This window comes from Mesoplodon mirus (genome assembly GCF_964341445.2).
Source record: "Mesoplodon mirus genome assembly, chromosome: 2".
NCBI classification, from domain to species: domain Eukaryota; kingdom Metazoa; phylum Chordata; class Mammalia; order Artiodactyla; family Ziphiidae; genus Mesoplodon; species Mesoplodon mirus.
Window position 1 is genome coordinate 31,199,046 of NC_138977.1, and position 20,741 is coordinate 31,219,786.

At 36.2% G+C, this 20,741-nt stretch overlaps 1 protein-coding gene across 1 annotated transcript in view; it reads right to left on the minus strand.

Annotated features, from left to right (window-relative positions):
• Positions 1 to 20,741, minus strand: part of RAPGEF2 (Rap guanine nucleotide exchange factor 2) — a 247,062-nt gene that overhangs the window by 102,162 nt on the left and 124,159 nt on the right. The window contains exons 5-7 of the mRNA XM_082611143.1: positions 18,299 to 18,374; positions 16,261 to 16,428; positions 13,941 to 13,958 (exon numbers count right to left, since the gene is read on the minus strand). Of these exons, the coding sequence (XP_082467269.1) occupies positions 13,941 to 13,958; positions 16,261 to 16,428; positions 18,299 to 18,374 (262 nt within the window). The remainder of the gene's footprint in view (positions 1 to 13,940; positions 13,959 to 16,260; positions 16,429 to 18,298; positions 18,375 to 20,741) is intronic.

Here is a 20,741-nt window from a genome sequence, read left to right on the forward strand (position 1 = left end):
AGGGACCATACAAGATTTTATCTGATATTGTCAATGATAAAGTGTTTTATCTCTAGTACTTAACACACAGTAATTGCTCAAAGAATAAATGCATAAGTAATTCCACTTATACATTTTCAAAAGTAACCTGTGAAGTAGTATTACACCAGCTTTAAGATGAGGAAACAGACATAGGATAGTTGTGCAACCATGAAAGATGTCCAATTTGCTTACTGACAAAATTAGGTGTTTTAAATAACTTGACAGGTGAAAAGAGTAGACGAAAACCAGCAAATCTAAATTTAACCGTGTACCATCAAAGTGTCACTCTTACAAGTACAGGAGAGGGAAGATCAGGCTGGAGGAACAATTCGTGGTGGGGGGGGGGAGTGGGAGGGGCTATCTGTAAAAGGGAGCTGGCCAAAAGCTCCAAGGTGACTGAAAACCCTAATAAAATCTCAGGTTACATTATCAAACTCATAAGGCCCAGAGGGAGGGAGACAGGAAGCTCTGCTATAGCTTGCATGTGGTTTACAGCAACCCATTTTAGACATCATGACTTAGGACAGATAATGAGTAACTGTAATGTTCAAACAGCAGAAAATCAAGATGATATGGTGTTCAGAAAGGTTATAAGAAGTTAGGAATGTTTAACCTAGAGAAGAGGCTGAACAGAGCAGGGTCTCATTAAATATCTGAAGCACAGTTACATGGAAATGGAACATGAATACTCATTTGTGCTGCTTTAAGAGATATCTAGAACCACAAACTAAGATACAGAGAGGCAGATTTCACTAAACATAAGGGAAGTTTCTTAATAATTAGGCCTTTCCTACAAGCAACAATAACTGCTATGATTTACAAAACCCTTTCTTTGTACCAGGCAGTAGGGTCCAATTTTGACAGGCATTACATATGGACTATCTCACAAATATCAGTGCTAAGTGTAACTAAAAATCTTAAAGCAGAGGATGAATGTCAGTGATTACACAGAAAAAGATAAATTTTATTAAGTGGTTTGACTGGCAGATTCCTAAAATCCTTTTACGTTCTTAAAAGTTATCTTATCTATATGGCTGGTCCCAAACGTTAGCTAGTAGCAAGATGGGGGTAGAGGGGTAATATTTCCATTCAGATGGTCTATCTTGGGATAAGATTTCCTGGTGGTAACTATCCTTTATTCTGAGATCTTTGTCTTCCTACTTTGGCAGCCAGAGAGGGAATATTAAAATGCCCTTTTTAAAAATTATAGTGATAACTGGACAATAGTTTAGAGGTTTTCTTTTTAACATCCCTTACTCTGCAAATTAAATGCTGTCAAGCTTAGAAAAAGGTAAGTAAAAGGTGTTTTTCTTAATGGTAGCAATAATTTGAATTATTAAAAGCCGTACATAACTACATCATCAGTTTTATAGAAGGTTTTTAAACTCCCTGAAACTATTTGATATACATTTTCAATATTCTTAAATACTACCAGAACACTTCCAGTATTTTCTGGTGCAGAAGTTAGTAATTTTGTGGCGGTGTGTTTTTATCTCTAAAAATGATGACTACATTTAGACAACTGTAAGTTGTTTTAGTTCGTTAAAAAGTCATACTTACAAGGCTTCCCTGGGGGCGCAGTGGTTGAGAGTCCGCCTGCCGATGCAGGGGACACGGGTTCGTGCCCCAGTCCGGGAAGATCCCACGTGCCACGGAGCGGCTGGGCCCGTGAGCCATGGCCGCTGAGCCTGCGCATCCGGAGCCTGTGCTCCACAACGGGAGAGGCCACAACAGTGAGAGGCCCGCGTACCACAAAAAAGTCATACTTACAAAAGTTCTTTTAGCAACATTTGGCTTGTTACTTAGTGGACCTAACTTTTAAAATACACTAATTAATTACATAGTTATGCTCTGTTATGAAACAGTACTAATTGCCAGTGAAAACCCATTTCTGTATTGGAATGAAGCTAGAAAGGTTATTTAAATGGGGGGGGGGAATGCTGTGCTTTACTGATGAGAGATGCATGGTTCAAGAGGGGAAAACACCCAACTGCAACAAAAAAGACTGATGAATCAACCAAAGCCTACCAGAGTGGACATTCTGTGCTCTAGCCTCTTTCCTTTAAAGGTACTTAAATGGTAGGCATTTAAAGTGGTTGAATTATATGATATATATTATATTTCTTTTAGATCAAATTTAAAGTTTAAGTAACATAAAAGCAATATATGTTAAATTCATTTTCAAAAATAAATAATGTTCTGTATCAAGGACAGAGAAGACCTGTGTCTTTATTTGATTCTGTGACCATGAACATCGAACACATTACTTGACACCTTTGACCTTAGGAGGCTTATCTCCTAACAGTGGAGATGCCATCACCAAACATTTAATGCTGCAGCAAAGTGTGATTGACGAAATACATGAACAAGCACCCTGACGACTGGTATATGTCATAAGCATTCAATAAGGGTTGATTTTATTCTTTCCAAGATATTCTAAAAATTCAGCTGCACTCAAGGTTTGGGCAACCCATTAATTAATGCTGTATAGATGTGTTAATGCAGGTGGATCTATGATGCCTCTCCTAGAAATGTTAACTCATGCTAATTCTGGGAGTTTGATCGACACCAGCATGGAACCAGGACACTGCTGAGGACCTACCGTAACAGCATACACACTGTGCAAAAGGTGTACAAAGGCATACGAAATACTGTCTGCTTCCAAAGACTCTCCTGACGCTTCAGGAATTTAATTTTAACAAACATATTTTCATTTTTTAAATCTGAGGTTTTCAAATAAATATCAATATGTATAAATTTTCATAATGGTTCAATAATCTTCACTCTGAATGAAAATAACAGTATTTATAAGCAGCAGCATTCATCAGTGGACTTCATGACCAGGAATAGAATTGTGACAGCCCATCTGATGTAATTAAATATACTCCAGACAGGAAATGCTTCCAAGTAAATTTGCCTGGAAAATAATTAAATATAGAAGAGACTGTCTCAATATAGAAAATATTTCAGATGTCACAGAAATTTTTTAAATGTTCCCTTGAAAAAGAAGCCAGCCTCCCACCATGACCACATGAGTTTAAGATGACAATATTCAATCTTCCTTCTCAGAAATCAACAAATAAACAAACAAAGCCCAAACCACCCATCTAATTTCTCCCTCTCCTTAAAAGCTCTAAAAAGGCAAACAGAGTATTTTACCCTATTCATATTTTAGTTGTGCTTTGAAATTTTCAATTACTACCATGCTGGTATTTTTAAAGGACAAGACCAGAATATTTAACTGTATGTATCAGACAACTATAATTGTTAGAATTGCTCACAACTGGCCAGATGAATCACATTCATGGAAGATTATACCTCCTGATTGTGCCATAAAGTAGCAGTTCACTGTATTAACACATAACCATAAATCTATAATGAAACACGCAACAGAATAAGTAGCATTCACTCATTCATTCTACACTTAACCCCCAAGACAAAGTGAGACAGGACAGGAATACAAGAAATCAGGTATGACCTTCAGAAATCATCCTGGTTAATTCAATAGTGTGGTGGACATAAGCACAATGTACTGTGCATCATATGAAATGGTTACTAAAAGACTGCCTTGGAGCAAATGTATAACAAAACCTATTTTTCTTGATGGCCTGTATTTTATAGGTAATGCTTTTTCAAGGAGGTGAAGCCAAAAAAAAAAAAAAATCTGTTGGGCCAAAATTTTACAACAAACCATTCAATTCAGTGGACTTTTTAAAAACAAAAAACAAAACTAATAAAGAAATTAGCATTATACACTCAGCCATAAAAAAGAACGAAATAATGCCATTTGCAGCAACATGGATGCAACCAGAGATTATCATACTAAGTGAATTAAGTCAGAAAGAGAAAGACAAATACCATATGATATCTCTTATATGTGGAATCTAAAATATGCCACAAATGAACCTATCTACGAAACAGAAACAGAATCAGGGACACAGAGAACAGAATGGTGGTTGCCATGGGGGAGGGGGTGGGGGAGGGATGGATTAGGAGTTTGGAGTTAGCAGGTGCAAACTAATATATATAGAATAGGTAACGCCAAAGTCCTACCGCATAGCACAGGGAACTATATTCAGTATCCTGTGATAAACCATGATGGAAAAGAATATGAAAGAGAATATATGTATACATACGTGTAACTGAATCACTTTGCTGTATAGCAGTAATTAATACAACATTGTAATTCAACTATAATTCAATAAAAAATAAATTTAAAAAAATATCATACACACTACTAGAAAGCATGGTATTTACAATAAAGATAAAAACGCAGTAGGGAAGAAAGTGAGACAATCACCTAAAGGGGGAATTTCTCTAAGCGAGAAGGGATGAAGGAACCTATAGTGACCACTGACCTCATAGAAGGTATAAGTGGACATTTCAGCTCTTACCAGGGCAAACTTACCATCTCAAAGTTGGGAGCAGGAAAACCTCCAGTCCCTTCCCCAAGGCAGCGCTAACCCTTTCAGATATTCTGCTGCAGTAGCTGATTACTGAAGCACACCGAATCTCAGAGCACCATTATAAGAAGTAAACCACACCGTTGTGATGACAAAGGAAACCAACCACTGGTGTCTTAACATAAGCAGGACAAGTGGAAAGAGTGAAGGCAGCATATTTATTTAGACCAAAAAGGAAAAAGGGAGCCAGTAAAAAAAGAAGAAAAGATACTCAAACTAGAGGATAACAAAGATATAATTCGAGAAAAATGGTAAGGTTAGAGAAGTTTTAAATATGTTGCTAGGTATTGTTTATTTATTTCACACTATCAAACTGAAACGATTTGTAATACATTACATTACCCTGAATCTAAAGTACTAATCACACACAGGAGGCTGTTGAAATTACTCCTGGTGAGTATCTTTTTTTTTGAGGGTATGGGAGTGGGTGAGGACACCAAAAATTAGTCTTATTGGTATTAGTGTAAGACCCAAAACTCAGTTTTAAAGGTTGTCTAGGGCTTCCCTGGTGGCGCAGTGGTTGAGAGTCTGCCTGCCGAGGCAGGGGACACGGGTTCGTGCCCCGGTCCGGGAGGATCCCACATGCCACGCAGCGGCCGGGCACGTGAGCCATGGCCGCTGAGCCTGTGCGTCCGGAGCCTGTGCTCCGCAACGGGAGAGGCCGCAACAGTGAGAGGCCTGCATACTGCCCCACTCCCCCCCAAAAAAGGTGTCTAACACACTCTTTACAGTTATGATTAGGTCATACTTTCATACCACACAAATGTTTGTGTAAAAAATTTAAATATTTTATAATTCCGCATAATGGCTCATAATTATCTTAATAGGAAAGAGGAGGCAGAGAACTTTCTGGGGGGAAAATGGGCTCCAAAGATAAAATTCCTAAAGAGAAACACTCTCTAGATGAGAAATGCTAAATAAATTAAGTAAAAATATGTACCTTTAAAGATTACTACAGTAACTACACAAAGGACTGCTGGTGACCATCCAAGCCAATTAATTAATATATTTAAAACCATTATTTAATATAAAGCATTTTTAAATTCTTCTGATTCCATCCCAAGTTAGCTTGAGGGCTTTCCATTTTCTCCTTGTATCTATGAGGAGATTAAGCACCAAAAAGGAAAAGGAAGTAAGGGGAAGAATCACACAGGAAACAAGGTAGGGGCAGCCTCATAGGCGTGCAAGCTCAGCCGTCTACAGGCCCTGCTCTCAGAAGGGTCCCGCCCTCAGTTTTTTCATGGAAAGCTATTTCTGTGGGAAAGAACAAAAAATGGACAAATTGTGGTTACTAAAACTAGGGTACTTGGCCGATATTTTCTTGAAAATGGACAAACTGAGCTTGTCACTTCAAGGAAAACAGCTGATAGCACTTTCCCAAGGATAAAATTTTAGCTTTCAAGTAAAAATTAGACATTAAGAAAACATGTCCAATCCCATAAGCTTGACAGCTTCCCAATAATTAAGGTCTTTTGACATGAGACTGGTAGTGATACTAACAAATGTGTTTTTTTTTATATTGTGTAACATGCCAAAATTTGGAAGACCTAAATTCAATGACGAATGCATGATGTTATAAAATCATACATGAATAGAAAGACCCATTCAGTGTGTAAGTAAGACGAATGGGTTTTAATAAAAGAAAATTTGTAGAAGCTAACTGACAGAGTGTTATGTTCCTCATTGCAACAGCAAGTTTAAGGAACTACAGTCCGTCAAATTTTGGTGTAGTGTATCAGGAAGATTATTTGAAGAAGCTGTTAAAACTTTCCTCCCTTTTCCAACTACCTATCTGTGTGAGGCCATACTTTATATACTTCAGCCAGAAAAGCACATCACAAAAGACTGAATACAGAAGCAGATATAAGAATCCAGCTGCCTTCTACTAGGCCAAACATTAAACATATTTGTAGAACTATAAACCACAACACCCCTTCTTCTCATTTTTTCTGTTTTGAAAATATAGTTACCTCTCACTAAAAAAAACCCTTATGTTAATGTATAATGGGTTTATTATGTTTAATTAACCAATGAATACATATTTTTAAGTTTCTCGGTTGCAATTTTTAATATGCCAAGTAATGATGTAGATAATTCATATAAACAAAAGCTGTTGGAGCCCTCAAAACGTTTTTTTTCCTTAATAAGTGTATTTATTTATTTATTTTTAGCTGCATTGGGTCTTCGTTGCAGCGTGCAGGCTTTCTCTAGTTGCAGCGAGCGAGGGCTACTCTTCGTTGCGGTGCACATGCTTCTCATTGCGGTGGCTTCTCTTGTTATGGAGCACGGTCTCTGGAGCGCAGGCTCAGTAGTTCTGGCACACAGGCTTAGTTGCTCCACAGCATGTGGGATCCTCCTGGACCAGGGATCAAATCAGTGTCCCCAGCACTGGCAGGCGGATTCTTAACCACTGAGCCACCAGGGAAGTCTGTCTCAAAAAGCTTTAAGAGTGTAAAGAAGTCCTGAGATGGACAAGTTTGACAGCTGCTGCTCTGAGATGAACCAGAAAATAATCAGCCTCTTGGCTCTTTGTGAAAACCCAGTTGTCGGCTGTCCTTAGATTCCTTTAAGATAAAACCCTGTAAGATCCGACCTCAGCTGAACCTTCTAACAACACATCCACTTGCAGGAAGGCTAGCTGCTCATACCCTCCTCATCTAACTAAAGTTAGTACCAAAAGTTAGGCAAACTTTCGGGCTGAGGAGGAATAAAAAGACCGCAGTGCTTGTTAAGAATGCCCATTACCGTCAAGGGCATTGAAAGGATCAAGACTATTGCCTAGGCCCAAATATTCTCTTCATCACACTTGGTTGGGATGTGCATATTTCATAAAGTAACAAATGGCAAAATGATCTTTTTCTTGAAAACTTTCCTGAGTATTCCAAAATCCCTGATGATTCGAACAGGCTTTTGAAGGTTCGGTTTAAAATTCTGGCTAAAGTGGATGGAAAGTAGACATACACGAATAATTAGTGAGAGGGAAACGCTACAACTTACTTTGAGATTTTAACCTTATTTTCTAACACTCCTAAATGCCTTCCGGATTGTACCAAAGCCACAGGTGACCAATTATCACTGTTATCCTCACAGACATCTGAGTAAAAGTCAAGACAGCCTGAATACTTTCTTTTTCATCTTCAAACCTTTCCCTTCAGAATTCCTCCGCCATTTATTCCAATTAGCGATTCATTTCTCAGATCCGGCCCACTCTGTGGTCACATCATTTCTCCTCTAGGCTAGCAGTTCTAAACTCTGCATCACATCCAACCACCACCAATATTCCACTTGAAAGTGAGAAAGGAAGACATAGGAAAAAATAAAAGGCTACTGACCCCATACTAAGTTCATAAGAAATTGCTCTAATACAACTGTTCAGTAAGCCTTTTATTTTTTTTCAATAGATTCTATAATTATTTTTTTCCTAAATATCTTAAAGTTATTTTTCAGCCTATGTGTAATTTAAACTATCACAAAGGCTGTGAGGTACACCTGTGAACTGGGTATGTTCAAGTCAGTCATTACTACTGATATTCTTAATACTACTGAATTGTATACTTAAAAATGGTTAAGATGGTACATTTAGTATTACATATTTTTTTAAAATAAATTTATTTATTTATTATTATTATTATTATTGGCTGCATTGGGTCTTCGTTGCTCCGCGATGGCTTTCTCTAGTTGCGGCGAGAGGGGGCTACTCTTCGTTGCGGTGCGTGGGCTTCTCATTGTGGTGGCTTCTCTTGTTGCGGAGCATGGGCTCTAGGCGCAGGCTTCAGTAGTTGTGGCTCGCGGGCTCAGTAGTTGTGGCTCGTGGGCTCTAGAGCGCAGGCTCAGTAGTTGTGGCGCACGGGCTTAGTTGCTCCGCGGCATGTGGGATCTTCCCGGACCAGGGCTCGAACCCGTGTCCTCTGCATTGGCAGGCGGATTCTTAACCACTGCGCCACCAGGGAAGTCTCAGTGTTATATGTTTTTTATAAAAGAAAAGAAAAAGAGTTGAATTATGCACTTTAAATAGGTGAACTGTATGGCATGTGAGTTCTAACTCAATAAACCTGTTATTTTTTTAATCTGTAGTTTGTTCTTAATTAGTTTCTGTAAAACAAGGGGGAAAAAACTTTCCTACTGAGATATGGATAATGATTAATTTTTTGAGAGGATAAGGAGGAAAATTTATACACAAAAATATGTACAAAATCCAGTAGACAGTTAAAAATTATTTTAATATGAATCATTAAAATTTTCCTTTCATGAGTGATGTCAACCTAACACCCATACATCGAATCACATGCTGGAGTTTCTTCCAGAGGTTGGTCAACAATATCTTCCAGCTAATAGAAAGGTATTTCAAAGTTAATAATGTTTTAAACACAGGATTCAAAATCAAAAGAGAACATTTCTAGTCACCCAATGTTTCAAATAGTGAACACAGACAACTTAGAATGGATCAGTTAATTGTAAAAAAGGTCAGTTCAGCACTGGTAGGAAACAGGTCTGAATATCAAAGTAGATTTTTCCAAAGAAAAGAGACATTTTTCAAATCAGCGTGTAGCACTGCAAAATCTCATGGCAAAAAAAAAAAGAAAAGAAAAGGAAAAATCACATAAGAAATGAAATGGCTGAAGATGAAAGGATTGTTGCTATTGAGACTAAAAGTTAAATTTTAGCCAAATATATTTAAAACATGAACAGGCACAGAGAGAGCCACCAGTGTTCACAATCAGAGGCAGGACAAAGTGGCACTGATCTTTCTGACAAATAAATTGCTTGAAATATTACATGACATGCTACACAACACCCTGATTACTTTCAATTTCCAAGTGCAACCAAAAGATGGGTCCAATTATGACATCAATACAAGCTTTCTTTCAGAATGGAATGAAAGAACAGTAAATCCCAGTGGCCACGGGAGTTCTGCAGCAGCGATGATGTCATATATAAAAATAGACATCCTCTAACAGAAGCTGAAACTTGTGTAAACAGCACACTGCACACTATTCTCAACTGCCTTGCATGAATTTGCAATGCATGCTGTTAATAGCACGAGATTAATCATTTCATATTTTACACTATTTCCTGATTTACACTTCAATTTCTAAACAGACTCTATGGTGTAATTTCTCAATCTGTATAAATTAAATCAACATAAATACCTGATTATAACTGCAAGAAAGAGAAACGGTCCCCCCAAAGCAAGGAGACAGAGACCACCGCAGCAGCTTTAACAGGCTGCACTTTGCCAGGAATGCAACGCTGTTATGTCCACCTATTGTTCAAAGACCTTTCCACAGGATGCTTTATGCAGGATTTTAAAATGCAACATGGTCTAGGTGAGGAGGGGCTAGTAAACCTGCTGAGAATAGGCATGAAAAGCAAAGGATACTTTTGACATTTCTCTTTAAAAGACTCTGTGATGCAAATATAAAAACTTTGGGGCTTGCATACAACAGTATATACCAAAATGTGGGGAGGGCAGGTTTGTATCTATCACTCCTATCAACAGTCTATCCACATCCCCTCTTTCCATTCTTTACTTCCCAATTCATTTCTTTTTCACATTTCTATTGGGCTTTCTTGGATTAAAGAAGATTTTCCTTTGAGCAAAGACAGTAAGGCCTTTCAGGAAGCCATGCCTGATTCCTCAAGATGCCTGGTTTTTGAGTCTCCACAGTACCTGGATTTCCCTCTATCTTAACTGCCGTCGATTTATCTGTATTTTGTGTGAGGCCATAAAGTCAATGAGGGCAGATTCTGTCTGTCCTGTAGACCTTTACAGCCATGGAGTCTGGCACAGCCCTGAAACAAGGTGGGCGCTCAATAATATTCATTAAAATAATAAAAAACATATAAATGAAAATACTGAGCTTTCCTCTCCATGATACAAGAAACGGAATACACAAATTTTCTGAAACTCCATCCTATTATAATTCACAGAGAGAGACTGATGACCATACTGAAGACAAAGGCTTTAGATTTAATTAAGCAAACGCCTGATGAAAGATGAAGAATAAAAATATTCAAATAATTAAGAAATTTCCCCATACTTGAAAAATTTCTGTATATGCATATAAACAGATTTTAAATATCATCATTGAATAAATTAGTCAAGTGGGATATGAACTGACTGTTATAAGTTAAAATCTTAAGACCTTAATATTCTAGGAAATTTAGTAGACACACAAGTCACTGATACACAACACATGCTCTTACTGTTAAGTAGCATATATTGGATTAAAGTAGGAAGACCTCAGTATAAAAGTAAAGAAAAAGTGACAAAGCAAAGCCGTAACATGAGGGAAAATATTGCCTATTTCTTTTTTTTTTTTTTTTTTTACGGTACACGGGCCTCTCACTGCTGTGGCCTCTCCCGTTGCGGAGCACAGGCTCCAGACACACAGGCTCAGCGGCCATGGCTCAAGGGCCCAGCCGCTCTGCAGCGTGCGGGATCCTCCCAGACAGGGGCACGAACCCGCGTGCCCCGCATCGGCAGGCAGACTCCCAACCACTGCGTCACCAGGGAAGCCCACTATTGCCTACTTCTAATGCAAGAACAACAGCTCATGTCAAAAAGTCTAATGTCAAACAAATGTGCATAATCACACAAACGTTGTAATTTTTTCATGTTTCAATACTTAAATTTTTTTTGAAATTAACCTACTAAGAAGTCCTTAACTGAAGATGAAACCAACTTAAATCAAATCCATCACTTAAAAAAAAGTGATAGATTATATTCAGAGATACATACGATATATATAACCTAGGAATGATTATATAACCATTAGAAGAAATAGTACTTGTCTTATGAAGAATAACCTTATTAAAAATAGGACTCATTTTCATACGCCTCATATAAGAATCAATCTTATTACATTGGTGCTACGTTAGAGATATTGTATTATCGCTGGCTCTAATAAAAAAATTAATTCCATGATGTTTTTGTAATATTACATTGTATTCAACTTAGATTATATTAACTTACTTTTATGCACTATTTTTATTTCTTTTGTACACCTGCACCAAGAACTTTAAACTAAGCATGACCTACTGAAAAATTCAATACATAATTATTAAACGGTGCCCTGAAGTGTATATTCCCATTGTAGAAAAGGATTACTAACAGAATGTGTGGGAAATACCTTTTTCTATGACCGATGGGTTCTCCTTTTTCCAAAAGTTTGCATTGATTGAAACTTTATAAATAAGTTTTATGTTATATTGTGTTTGAATCCTCCTAATTTAAATTTGTATAAAGTAAAGCCACACTTTGGGAGGTAAGTAGGAGTGGAGGTGCAAAGCCAATCAGAACCTCAAAGAGTGGAGAGCATTTTAATTATGCAACCAGCCCTGGAAGGCTGCAAAGGTAGGAAACGTCAGTCAGTACACATCACCTCCACAGTTTAGACGGGACAAGTTTTCCTTAGTCTTCAGTCTAATATTGCTGTACAATTTTCACACTTTCTAAACGAGGAAGAGAGGAGAGCTGTTTTGTTCTTTTTCCCATTAAAAAAAAAAAAGGAATAAAAAGATGACAGAACAGGTATGTGCAGGTATGTGCCAGCTTCCCCATCCCTGCATCCAGGTGAAAGTAAGAAGGCCCTTCTTCCCTTTTAAGTCCCCTCCCTCTCCTCTCCATTCTTATTATGGAACTCACATTTCCCTACCCACCCAAACTTCTAGAATAAATTACCCATCAATGCAGAGGGGGCCTGTAATTAGGGGTAAAATAAACAGGTTTCCCCCCGCCCCACCCTATTCTGAGCCTGTCGACAAGGTAAACCTGTCCAAAGTCCCAAGTCAGTCTAGAAATGACCCCAAATTTCCCAGCCTCTGCCGGGAACATTATCCACGACCTGACTCTGCCACCTGCCTCTCCCCACTCAAAGACTGAAAATTCGTGCCGCAGCCTGTTTTCTGGCAGTCTTAAACACAGCCTCAACCCAACTCATCAAAATGTAAGAAAATGCTAATGAAAGCCATCTCCAATCTTGCCTTCTCACTGCATTTTAAAATGCTTATTCTCTGCAAACCTCACACACTTGCCTTGAAAGAGTGACCTGCAAACACTCTACATGGACTATGTGAGTATTCGTGTTTCTGAAGAAAATTATTATCATCTGTCTTAAACTGCTGCAACACGTCTAATTTTTAAAAGTGTACATAAGGTATACATCATAATCCAGTGCACATTTTAAATTCAATTCCTACTTCTAAATGGGAATTAGACTAACCTGTAATTTCTCATACTGAAAAAGAGGAGGACTAATTACATACTGGTGTACCTTTTAAAATATTAAAGTTATATACGTTTTAAGTATACATGTACTAGATAAAAGCTCAAAACACTGGTGCAATTTTAAAAATTTTTATACAATTTTATCAGAATCTTATCAAATTTAAAAACTATCAACATTTTTTAGATTTACCACATCACTGAAAAATTAGCGGCGCCTCTAAAATAAAATACAGCAATTATGTCACCTGTGACATTTTAATATGCATTATATTGTATAGAACGTAAAGTAATGGCCTTATTTTAATTTGAAAACTTATACAAATATTTCGTGTTTTCAGGCGAGGTTACTGTAATAGCCAAAGATATTACATTGACAGTAGCCTTCCTCTAATGTGAATTAAATTATTGATGATCTTTTTCCTGGGCAATAAGAAAACACAACCATAACATTTCACTAGTTACTTAACCAAGCAGTTTCCAGAGATAAATGAGTTTTTCTTCCCTGACTCCAAATTCCCGGATAACCCCAAATTTGACCCAAAATTTCAAACGAGTAATGCTGAAACCGTAGATTAGTCATATATTGGCATGAAACAAATGAGCAAAGATATTATTATAGGCCTCAATTAAAATATAGAATGAAATAAAAGCATGAAATCTGGTTAAAAATCAAGCGCAAATAAGAAAATGCAAGCGAGTTGTAAATTCTTTTATTTCCTTTTTGACAAAGCCTCTATTCTGACTAAAATTTTACCAGTGGTCTCCCAAAATGTTCTCACACTGGGATTCCTGAAATTTAAAGCTTTCACACCTATAGCCTTTAAAATGTAAATGTCTAATGGATTTCCCATAGAACTTTCACACAAAAAGCACTTAAACATCCATGATGTCTATCTGCCTGTCTTTCTCTCTTCATTTCTTTATAAGCAAAGCAGGTTAGTTAAGAACTGTGCTCCACTCATTCTTAAAAATACATAGTCTGCACTTTTATTCATTCTTCAAAGAAAGTGAGCAATTTATCCCTAGGTCTGCACAAATAAAGCAGCCTGTGACATCAACCAAACCACTGATAGTTTCCAAGTTGTAAGGGATTTTACTAAATCAGGGCAAAATACAAAAGAACAAGACCAAGCAAAACACATCAATATTATAAACTCATTAGTTACAATGCAAATTCACAAATGAACTGAGGTTAGTATTAGGAGACCACACACAAATTACAATACCTGAGATTTAGTGCATTCCTTTGAGCCAAAATGAAATGAGTGCCATAGAGGAGGAAAGGAAAAGATGACATTATCAGACATGCTACAGTACATCTGCCAAAATGAAGATCATGTTAAATTAGGTTAAGAATGACCATACAGCACTGGCTACATGTATGATGTCTTTTATGTTCCTTAGCCATGCACCTGAAATGCACCTGCAACCATTTAGGTCGCCTGTGAAGTAGGACCATGCACCTTTTCAACAAACTTTTCACCCTGGCTCCCACCTTACTAGGGTTCTTTCAAAAGGAGTATTTCTGCTCAGAATAAGTAAATGTGACTTAGGGCTAATTTTGTTGTTTTCATATGTTAAAATCATGTACTTAGGCAAAATAATAATTATATAAATAAAATTAAAACACAACTTGCATGAAAAGACAGGATTCAATATTTAGAATTATGATACTTGTTGCCCATCTGAACTTACTTAGAAAAAGTAATACCACCATGTCACATATTAGCAAACTGGTACCTGATCCATCAGTAAGCAAGTTAAATGTTTCACCCTAGTACTGAATTTTCCCTCATAAAAGTACCTGTTGACCAGGTAAGACATTTTTTAAAACCACTAAAAAAAAAGTAATCTTGAATAATTTAAAAAAACTACACATTAAAAAAAAATCAGATTAAAAAGGGGGAGTCATGTAGGGGAGATGGGTGAAGTATTCCATAAAGGGGGAAAAACATGGGGATAGGAGAGAGAAATAATTATAAAATGACACCCCCCAACTTAAATGGGACAAATATAACTATAAAATCAAACCAATCAGCTTTAACACTAAATTTTTAGTAACCCACACTGCCGCTAAATATCCTGGTATAGAATCTGATTTGGAAAAATAATTCCAAAGCAGAAAGAATATTAACAATATTAGTAGATTGTACCATTAATGTGTACAACTATTTTTAATCCATATTTCCTTCTTCCATGAGGCTACATCAACACTAAAAATACTACCTTCTTTTATAGACAATGGTAACAAAAAACCTTTCATAGGTTTTTTCAAGAAAATACCAAGGCTCTCCAGCAGGCAAACAAAGCTGACTTTATGATGAGCAAAAAGCAACCCTTTCCAAATGAGCTCAATAAAATGATTCAACTATGAAATTCATGTTAAATTAAAATTGTGCATGGGCCGTGAGAGGAGTGGGCAGAGAGCTGGTGGTCAAAACTGCTTAAATATTCAAATACAAAGGGCTCTCAGAAATAGAACACATGAAGTGCGGGTATAAAATGCATCCCTTCAAGTTACCAGAAAATTAAGTACATAGTTTTAAGTCTATATACATTTTCCCATGCAGTTTGCATTTATACTTATTTGCAAAAAGAAAGACGAGGATACGGAAGACAAACAAATAAGAAATGTAAAATAGTTGTCTTTTACCTATTTTTATTTTTTCATATTTTTATTTTAAAATTAATTTCACAAATGAGTGCTCATTTAATGGTACTATAAGTATAGATAAACCATATGTGACCTTATTATGACATATGGAAGAATTCAAGTTACTTTCTTCTTGAAAACAGAAATCCTCAAATATATTTGCCACCATTCTGGGTGGGCCACCAGGGGACATGGACACAGCGCAGCTGAGCAGAGAGAGATGAGTGAGAAAAATAAGGCTCCCAAACTGACTACGCTGGGGTCTTGTACAAATCACTCATTATCTGTGCCTCGGTTTCCTCAAACATAAAAAGTAGTTTCTTCACCTAATATTTATGAAATAAGTGACAATCAAGTGGTGAAAGCATTAAAGAGGACCTCTGAACCTATTAGAAATGCTTCAGACCATCTTTACACTGGGATTTACAGAAGCATCATTTCAAATTATGTTCTCACTTTATCATATTAAAAACAAAAAATTCTCAGATAATATTCTCACAATGGTATGAAAATAATAGGTAATTTTTAAATATCTAACTTTTGAATAAAAAACAGGTATGATACCCATCACGGGACGGTGAGGGAAAGGGCAAAATTTTAGATTAAGATAAGAACCTAAAAATATCCCAGTTACAACTGTACATGCTGATCACAAAGCTGATCCTCAGAGACCATGTTAAGAAATAAAAAGGCTAAACAATGCCTTTTGATATCTTACTTCAATGCTCCTTAAACTATTCATATTATGTGTGTTTCCAGAAAAATCTGCACTTTGAATAAGTATACCCCAGAAAGGAATTATTCATCAAAAAACAGAAAATGTATGTCTTTTCACAAAACTCCCAACAAAAAGCTATAAAGATAAATATAATTATTATACTTGTACAACTTACCGTATGATAGCCTCTAGGCAAAGGTGGTTTGCCCACAGGATAAGGATCCACAGTATCAATAATGGTTTGTCTTTCCCCTTTCTGGTTGATTTTTCTAAATCTCCTTCGAGACTGTCGATGAGAAGCTTGACGTTGAAAATATTCTTCATTTTCATCCATATAGTCTACCTGAAATAAAATCCCCCAAGATTTCATTTCTTCAAACACCATGTTCCATATTAAGATTAGATGCAGAATAAAACTTACGGATAGTCCACATTCATTCATTGTGCAAAGACATTTGTAGACAAACTATCTCGACAGACTTCAAATGTTTTTGAACTTCTCTGGAACTAACTGGTTCTGAGTAACTTTTTTTTATAAAAGAAAAGAAGCATTTTCAGTTCCACTTAGGACAATATGGGTAACTCCTGAATTTCCTGCAGTCTCAAAGGGAAGGATATGTTCAGTAGTCTTTGTCCTGATTTATTAATGAAAGATCTCACAGGATATATCACCATGCATTATGAAAGCAACTGCCCCATTGTCTTAACTAAAGCACAAAAACTCTCATGAAGTAAATCTGTTTAAAAAAAAAAAAAAAAAAAAAACACAACCCAAATTCCCCATACGACTCAGACACGGCTACTGGCAGAATGACTTTGGTAGATTACTTAAGGGCTTCTCTTCCTACTTTCATTCTACGGATTCAGTTTCTTTTATTATAAATAGCATTGTTCTCAAAAACTAATTTCCTCATTTTAAACATTTAGAAAGTGATGAATGGACTAACAAGAAAAGTTACATTCGGTTAATCCTCATCACACTTACATAATGTATTGCTCACAAAAGCATATTTAGATCCTAAGATGGTTCTCACACTGACAAACCTAGTAATTAACATCATATGGACAAGGACAAAATCCTCAAGGAATTTTGAAGATCAAAAATCCTTCAGATCAATACAAAATAGCAGTAACAGAGACCAAAATCTCGAGGAAATATCTAAAATGCTTTTCAAGACCTGTGGCTGGAAAGCCTGATGTACCTGCCTACATTTTTCCACTCCTAAATCTTTACTCACCACCATGCCACTTTCTCACTTAACAGTAAATTTTGGGAAATTTTACCAAAAGTTTTCACTAGCTTTGATGAGGAAGTTCCCATTTCTGACAAATTCCTCTCCTCCATCATAGGGAAAAAACCTACATCTCCTCTGAAAACAGATGTATAGGCATCTACCAAATATTTTATTAAATATGGATAAAAAGCCTCCACCATCATCTATTTTAGGCCATCATTTATTCAAAAAGTTTCTCTGCCCAGATAGATGCTGGATGGGAAATATTATGCACATCAGCCAACTGAATGTCTCTACTGGGCACTCCCTCCAATCTTATCTTATTTTTGTTGCTGATTTTTTTAAGGGGTACATAGTGTCCCATCTTAAAATCATTTTTATATAGTAAGGAAGAATGTGACAGGCTTTACACTTAAAGCATCACTAAAAATAATTATGTTGCTAATATCTCTTCTAACGTTATTTTTTTGCATATGTCTTACCTCAATATATTTTTTAAATCACACTATTCAATTAAAAAGAGATAAAAATCTCAACAGAGTATTTAACCAGCATAAAAGTCCTCCACATTTCTTTCAATTAGATAAAGGAAGTGAACTAATTTCCTTATGTCAATTGTTGCCTGAATACATATCACTGTGTCTCATTTAAAGTATCTCATTCATTCCAACCAATATTTGGAGAGCTAAAATCCTGCAATTCCAAGATTCTCCCCAAGTTTAAATTAAGTGGCATTTTCATAGACTGATTTATAAAGTTTAAACACCAAACATTTAGGTACATGACCCTTTTAAACTTTCTTTTTCATTATTTGAATCCCATAAATAATTATAATGATTATGAACTAAAACTCAAAAAGTTATGAAATAAATATACCTAAAGTTATGAAATATATAATACATTATAAGTAGTTTGTGAAAATACTTTTATTTCATAACTTTTTTTAAGGGAAAAAAGTCTTCACAGAAGTATTCTTACCACAATCATTTCAGAAGGCTCTAACACAATGCATTCACAGCCACGCCTAAAGCTTCCTGCAGAACGCTTGCCAAAACTAGAAAGAAAAAAAAGATTTAAGAAATACAAATTATGAATTTAAGCTAACCCTTCAGATGAATAAAAACAAGGAAGAAAACTACTATAAAAATATACACTGAAGAAAGAGAACTATCTCAAACCATTATTTACACAGAATGACAAGGAACCATTCAAATTTTTAAATCTCAGATATATTTTTCTGGAAAATTCCAATATAATGTTTTTGAATTCATAATGTAAGTAATGAAGAATCATTATGAATGTGTTTTGGGTTAGGCTGTTAGAAACCACTCCCAGTTAGGTAAAGATTTAGAATATTCTAACAGGGGTGGGAATTGGATCAATGGCAAACTATAAAAATATCCAAAGTATAAAATGCATATAATCCTCTTCTATAACTTAACTTGCTTAGGTTAAACATTTCTTTCATTTAACAATGTAGTTATTTTCCTAAATTTTCAAATCAACTTATTCAAAATCAGTTTAAGGAAAAGGTATTCAACTCAGGGCTTTCAGCTACACAGTGACTTAAGTGGACATGCATTCCCAAAGCCCCTTTCCGCGTGAAAACTGAACTGCCGACTTCAGACTCGGCACCTCTGCCCCATCTGTGGAAATACCCACCTAACACTAGAGCAGATTTATTTTCTCTGGCATAGCTATATGCCAACTAGAGCCACGAAGAGTTCTAAGTAGTCATGACTTGTTCTGCTAATGTACCACCTACCGCTGCTCATTCACTACTCCAAAAGGCCTCCCTTCCCTCCAGTCGACATCTTAGTACCCATTTTTTTTCTGGCCACACCGTGCAGCATGGGGGATCTTAATTTCCCAACCAGGGATCGAACCCGCAGCCCCTGCAGTGGAAACGCGGAGGTACAGAGTCTTAACCACTGGACTGCCAGGGAAGTCCCAGTAACCATTTTTAATAACCTACTTTTGAGAAAAATATGAGGAAAAAACGCTTCCAAAGAGCTACTTTATCGAGCATTTTTTTCCCAAGTCAAGTAGACATCTGAGCGGCTCCTATGGACATTCTCATTCCTTTTATAACTCTCTTTATGTCATGGTAGTACACAATGTTTCACGTATTAGAACCCAACTTGGATTAGGAAAAAAAAAAGTCATGTAAGATGAAGAGAACAAGAAAGTCAACGTTCTCACTCTATCAGCTTGTGACCTCTAGCAAACCAACTTGATGGTCCTCATAGTCTAAACTGTACTCATTTTTAAGGTTATCGGGTGAGCCCAGGCCATCACTGAAGTCATTTCCTGCTCCAAAATTGTTTCTATGAAAATCAAAAAGAACCATACTTAGCATATCTGAAAAATCCTTCAAAAAACATTCATATATACATATTCTCACAACCATACATATTGAAGTGCTTTTTTTAAGTGGAAAAAAATCTGACAAGAAAAATATAATAATCTTATCTTCTTTGTCATGTTATTTCACATGCAATTAAAATGACCTAAATTTTTACATATTCTCCTCTTAGTTTACAATTAAAGACCACTAAAGTTTCAGAAAATTCTCAACACACACAAAAATTTGCTTCTGGTTTTTGAAACTACCTACTTGCAATTTAAGTTTTTACAATGAAGCTTATAATTTAATGATGCACTACAAACTAAGAAATCATCTCAGTGTGTTAGTAAAATATGTAGCAGGTTTCATGCCATCATTGCCCATTGAATCCTGTTATAGGACTAGGTAAAAACATATATTGTATGTTTAAGTTTTATCACTAAATAAAATAGCATTAAAATCTAAAGAAAATCATGTGACTCTAAGTTTTTTCGTATTTTATTAAATTACAGAACCAGACAAGCTTCATAATCATAATGATCGAGTGGTTTTCCTTTTTAAAAATTTCATGTAGTAAAAAAAAAAATCAAACGTCTATAATGCATACAATGTTCAGATAACAACTTAATAAAAAATAAAAACTGCTAGAATTGAGTTGCTCACAAATTTTAGCAACAAAAGTAGTGACATCAACACGAATAAACTGTGGTATTTATTTATTTTATGCCTAATTCTAGTACCAACCACTCCCTACTCCAGAATTAAGGCTGTAAAACCCCTTACCAGTCAGCCATTAGTTCAACAGAACTTGATGGCTGAGAAGATATTCACATATTTAGTTGCACTAACACTATTACTTTAGGGATGAAAAGTGTGCATCCCCTAAGATGTGCTACAAAAAATATCTCTCTGCCTTTTGCAAAGTGAGCTGCACTAAAATCTAACAAAACTCTCTTTGAAGCCCCAAAAGACTCAGGTTCTACTGACCATCACAAAGATGTGAACCATAGGAGAAATAATAGACTCTTGTCAGGTTAATTCTTTGAATACACTGAGGGGGAAAAGGCAAATGCA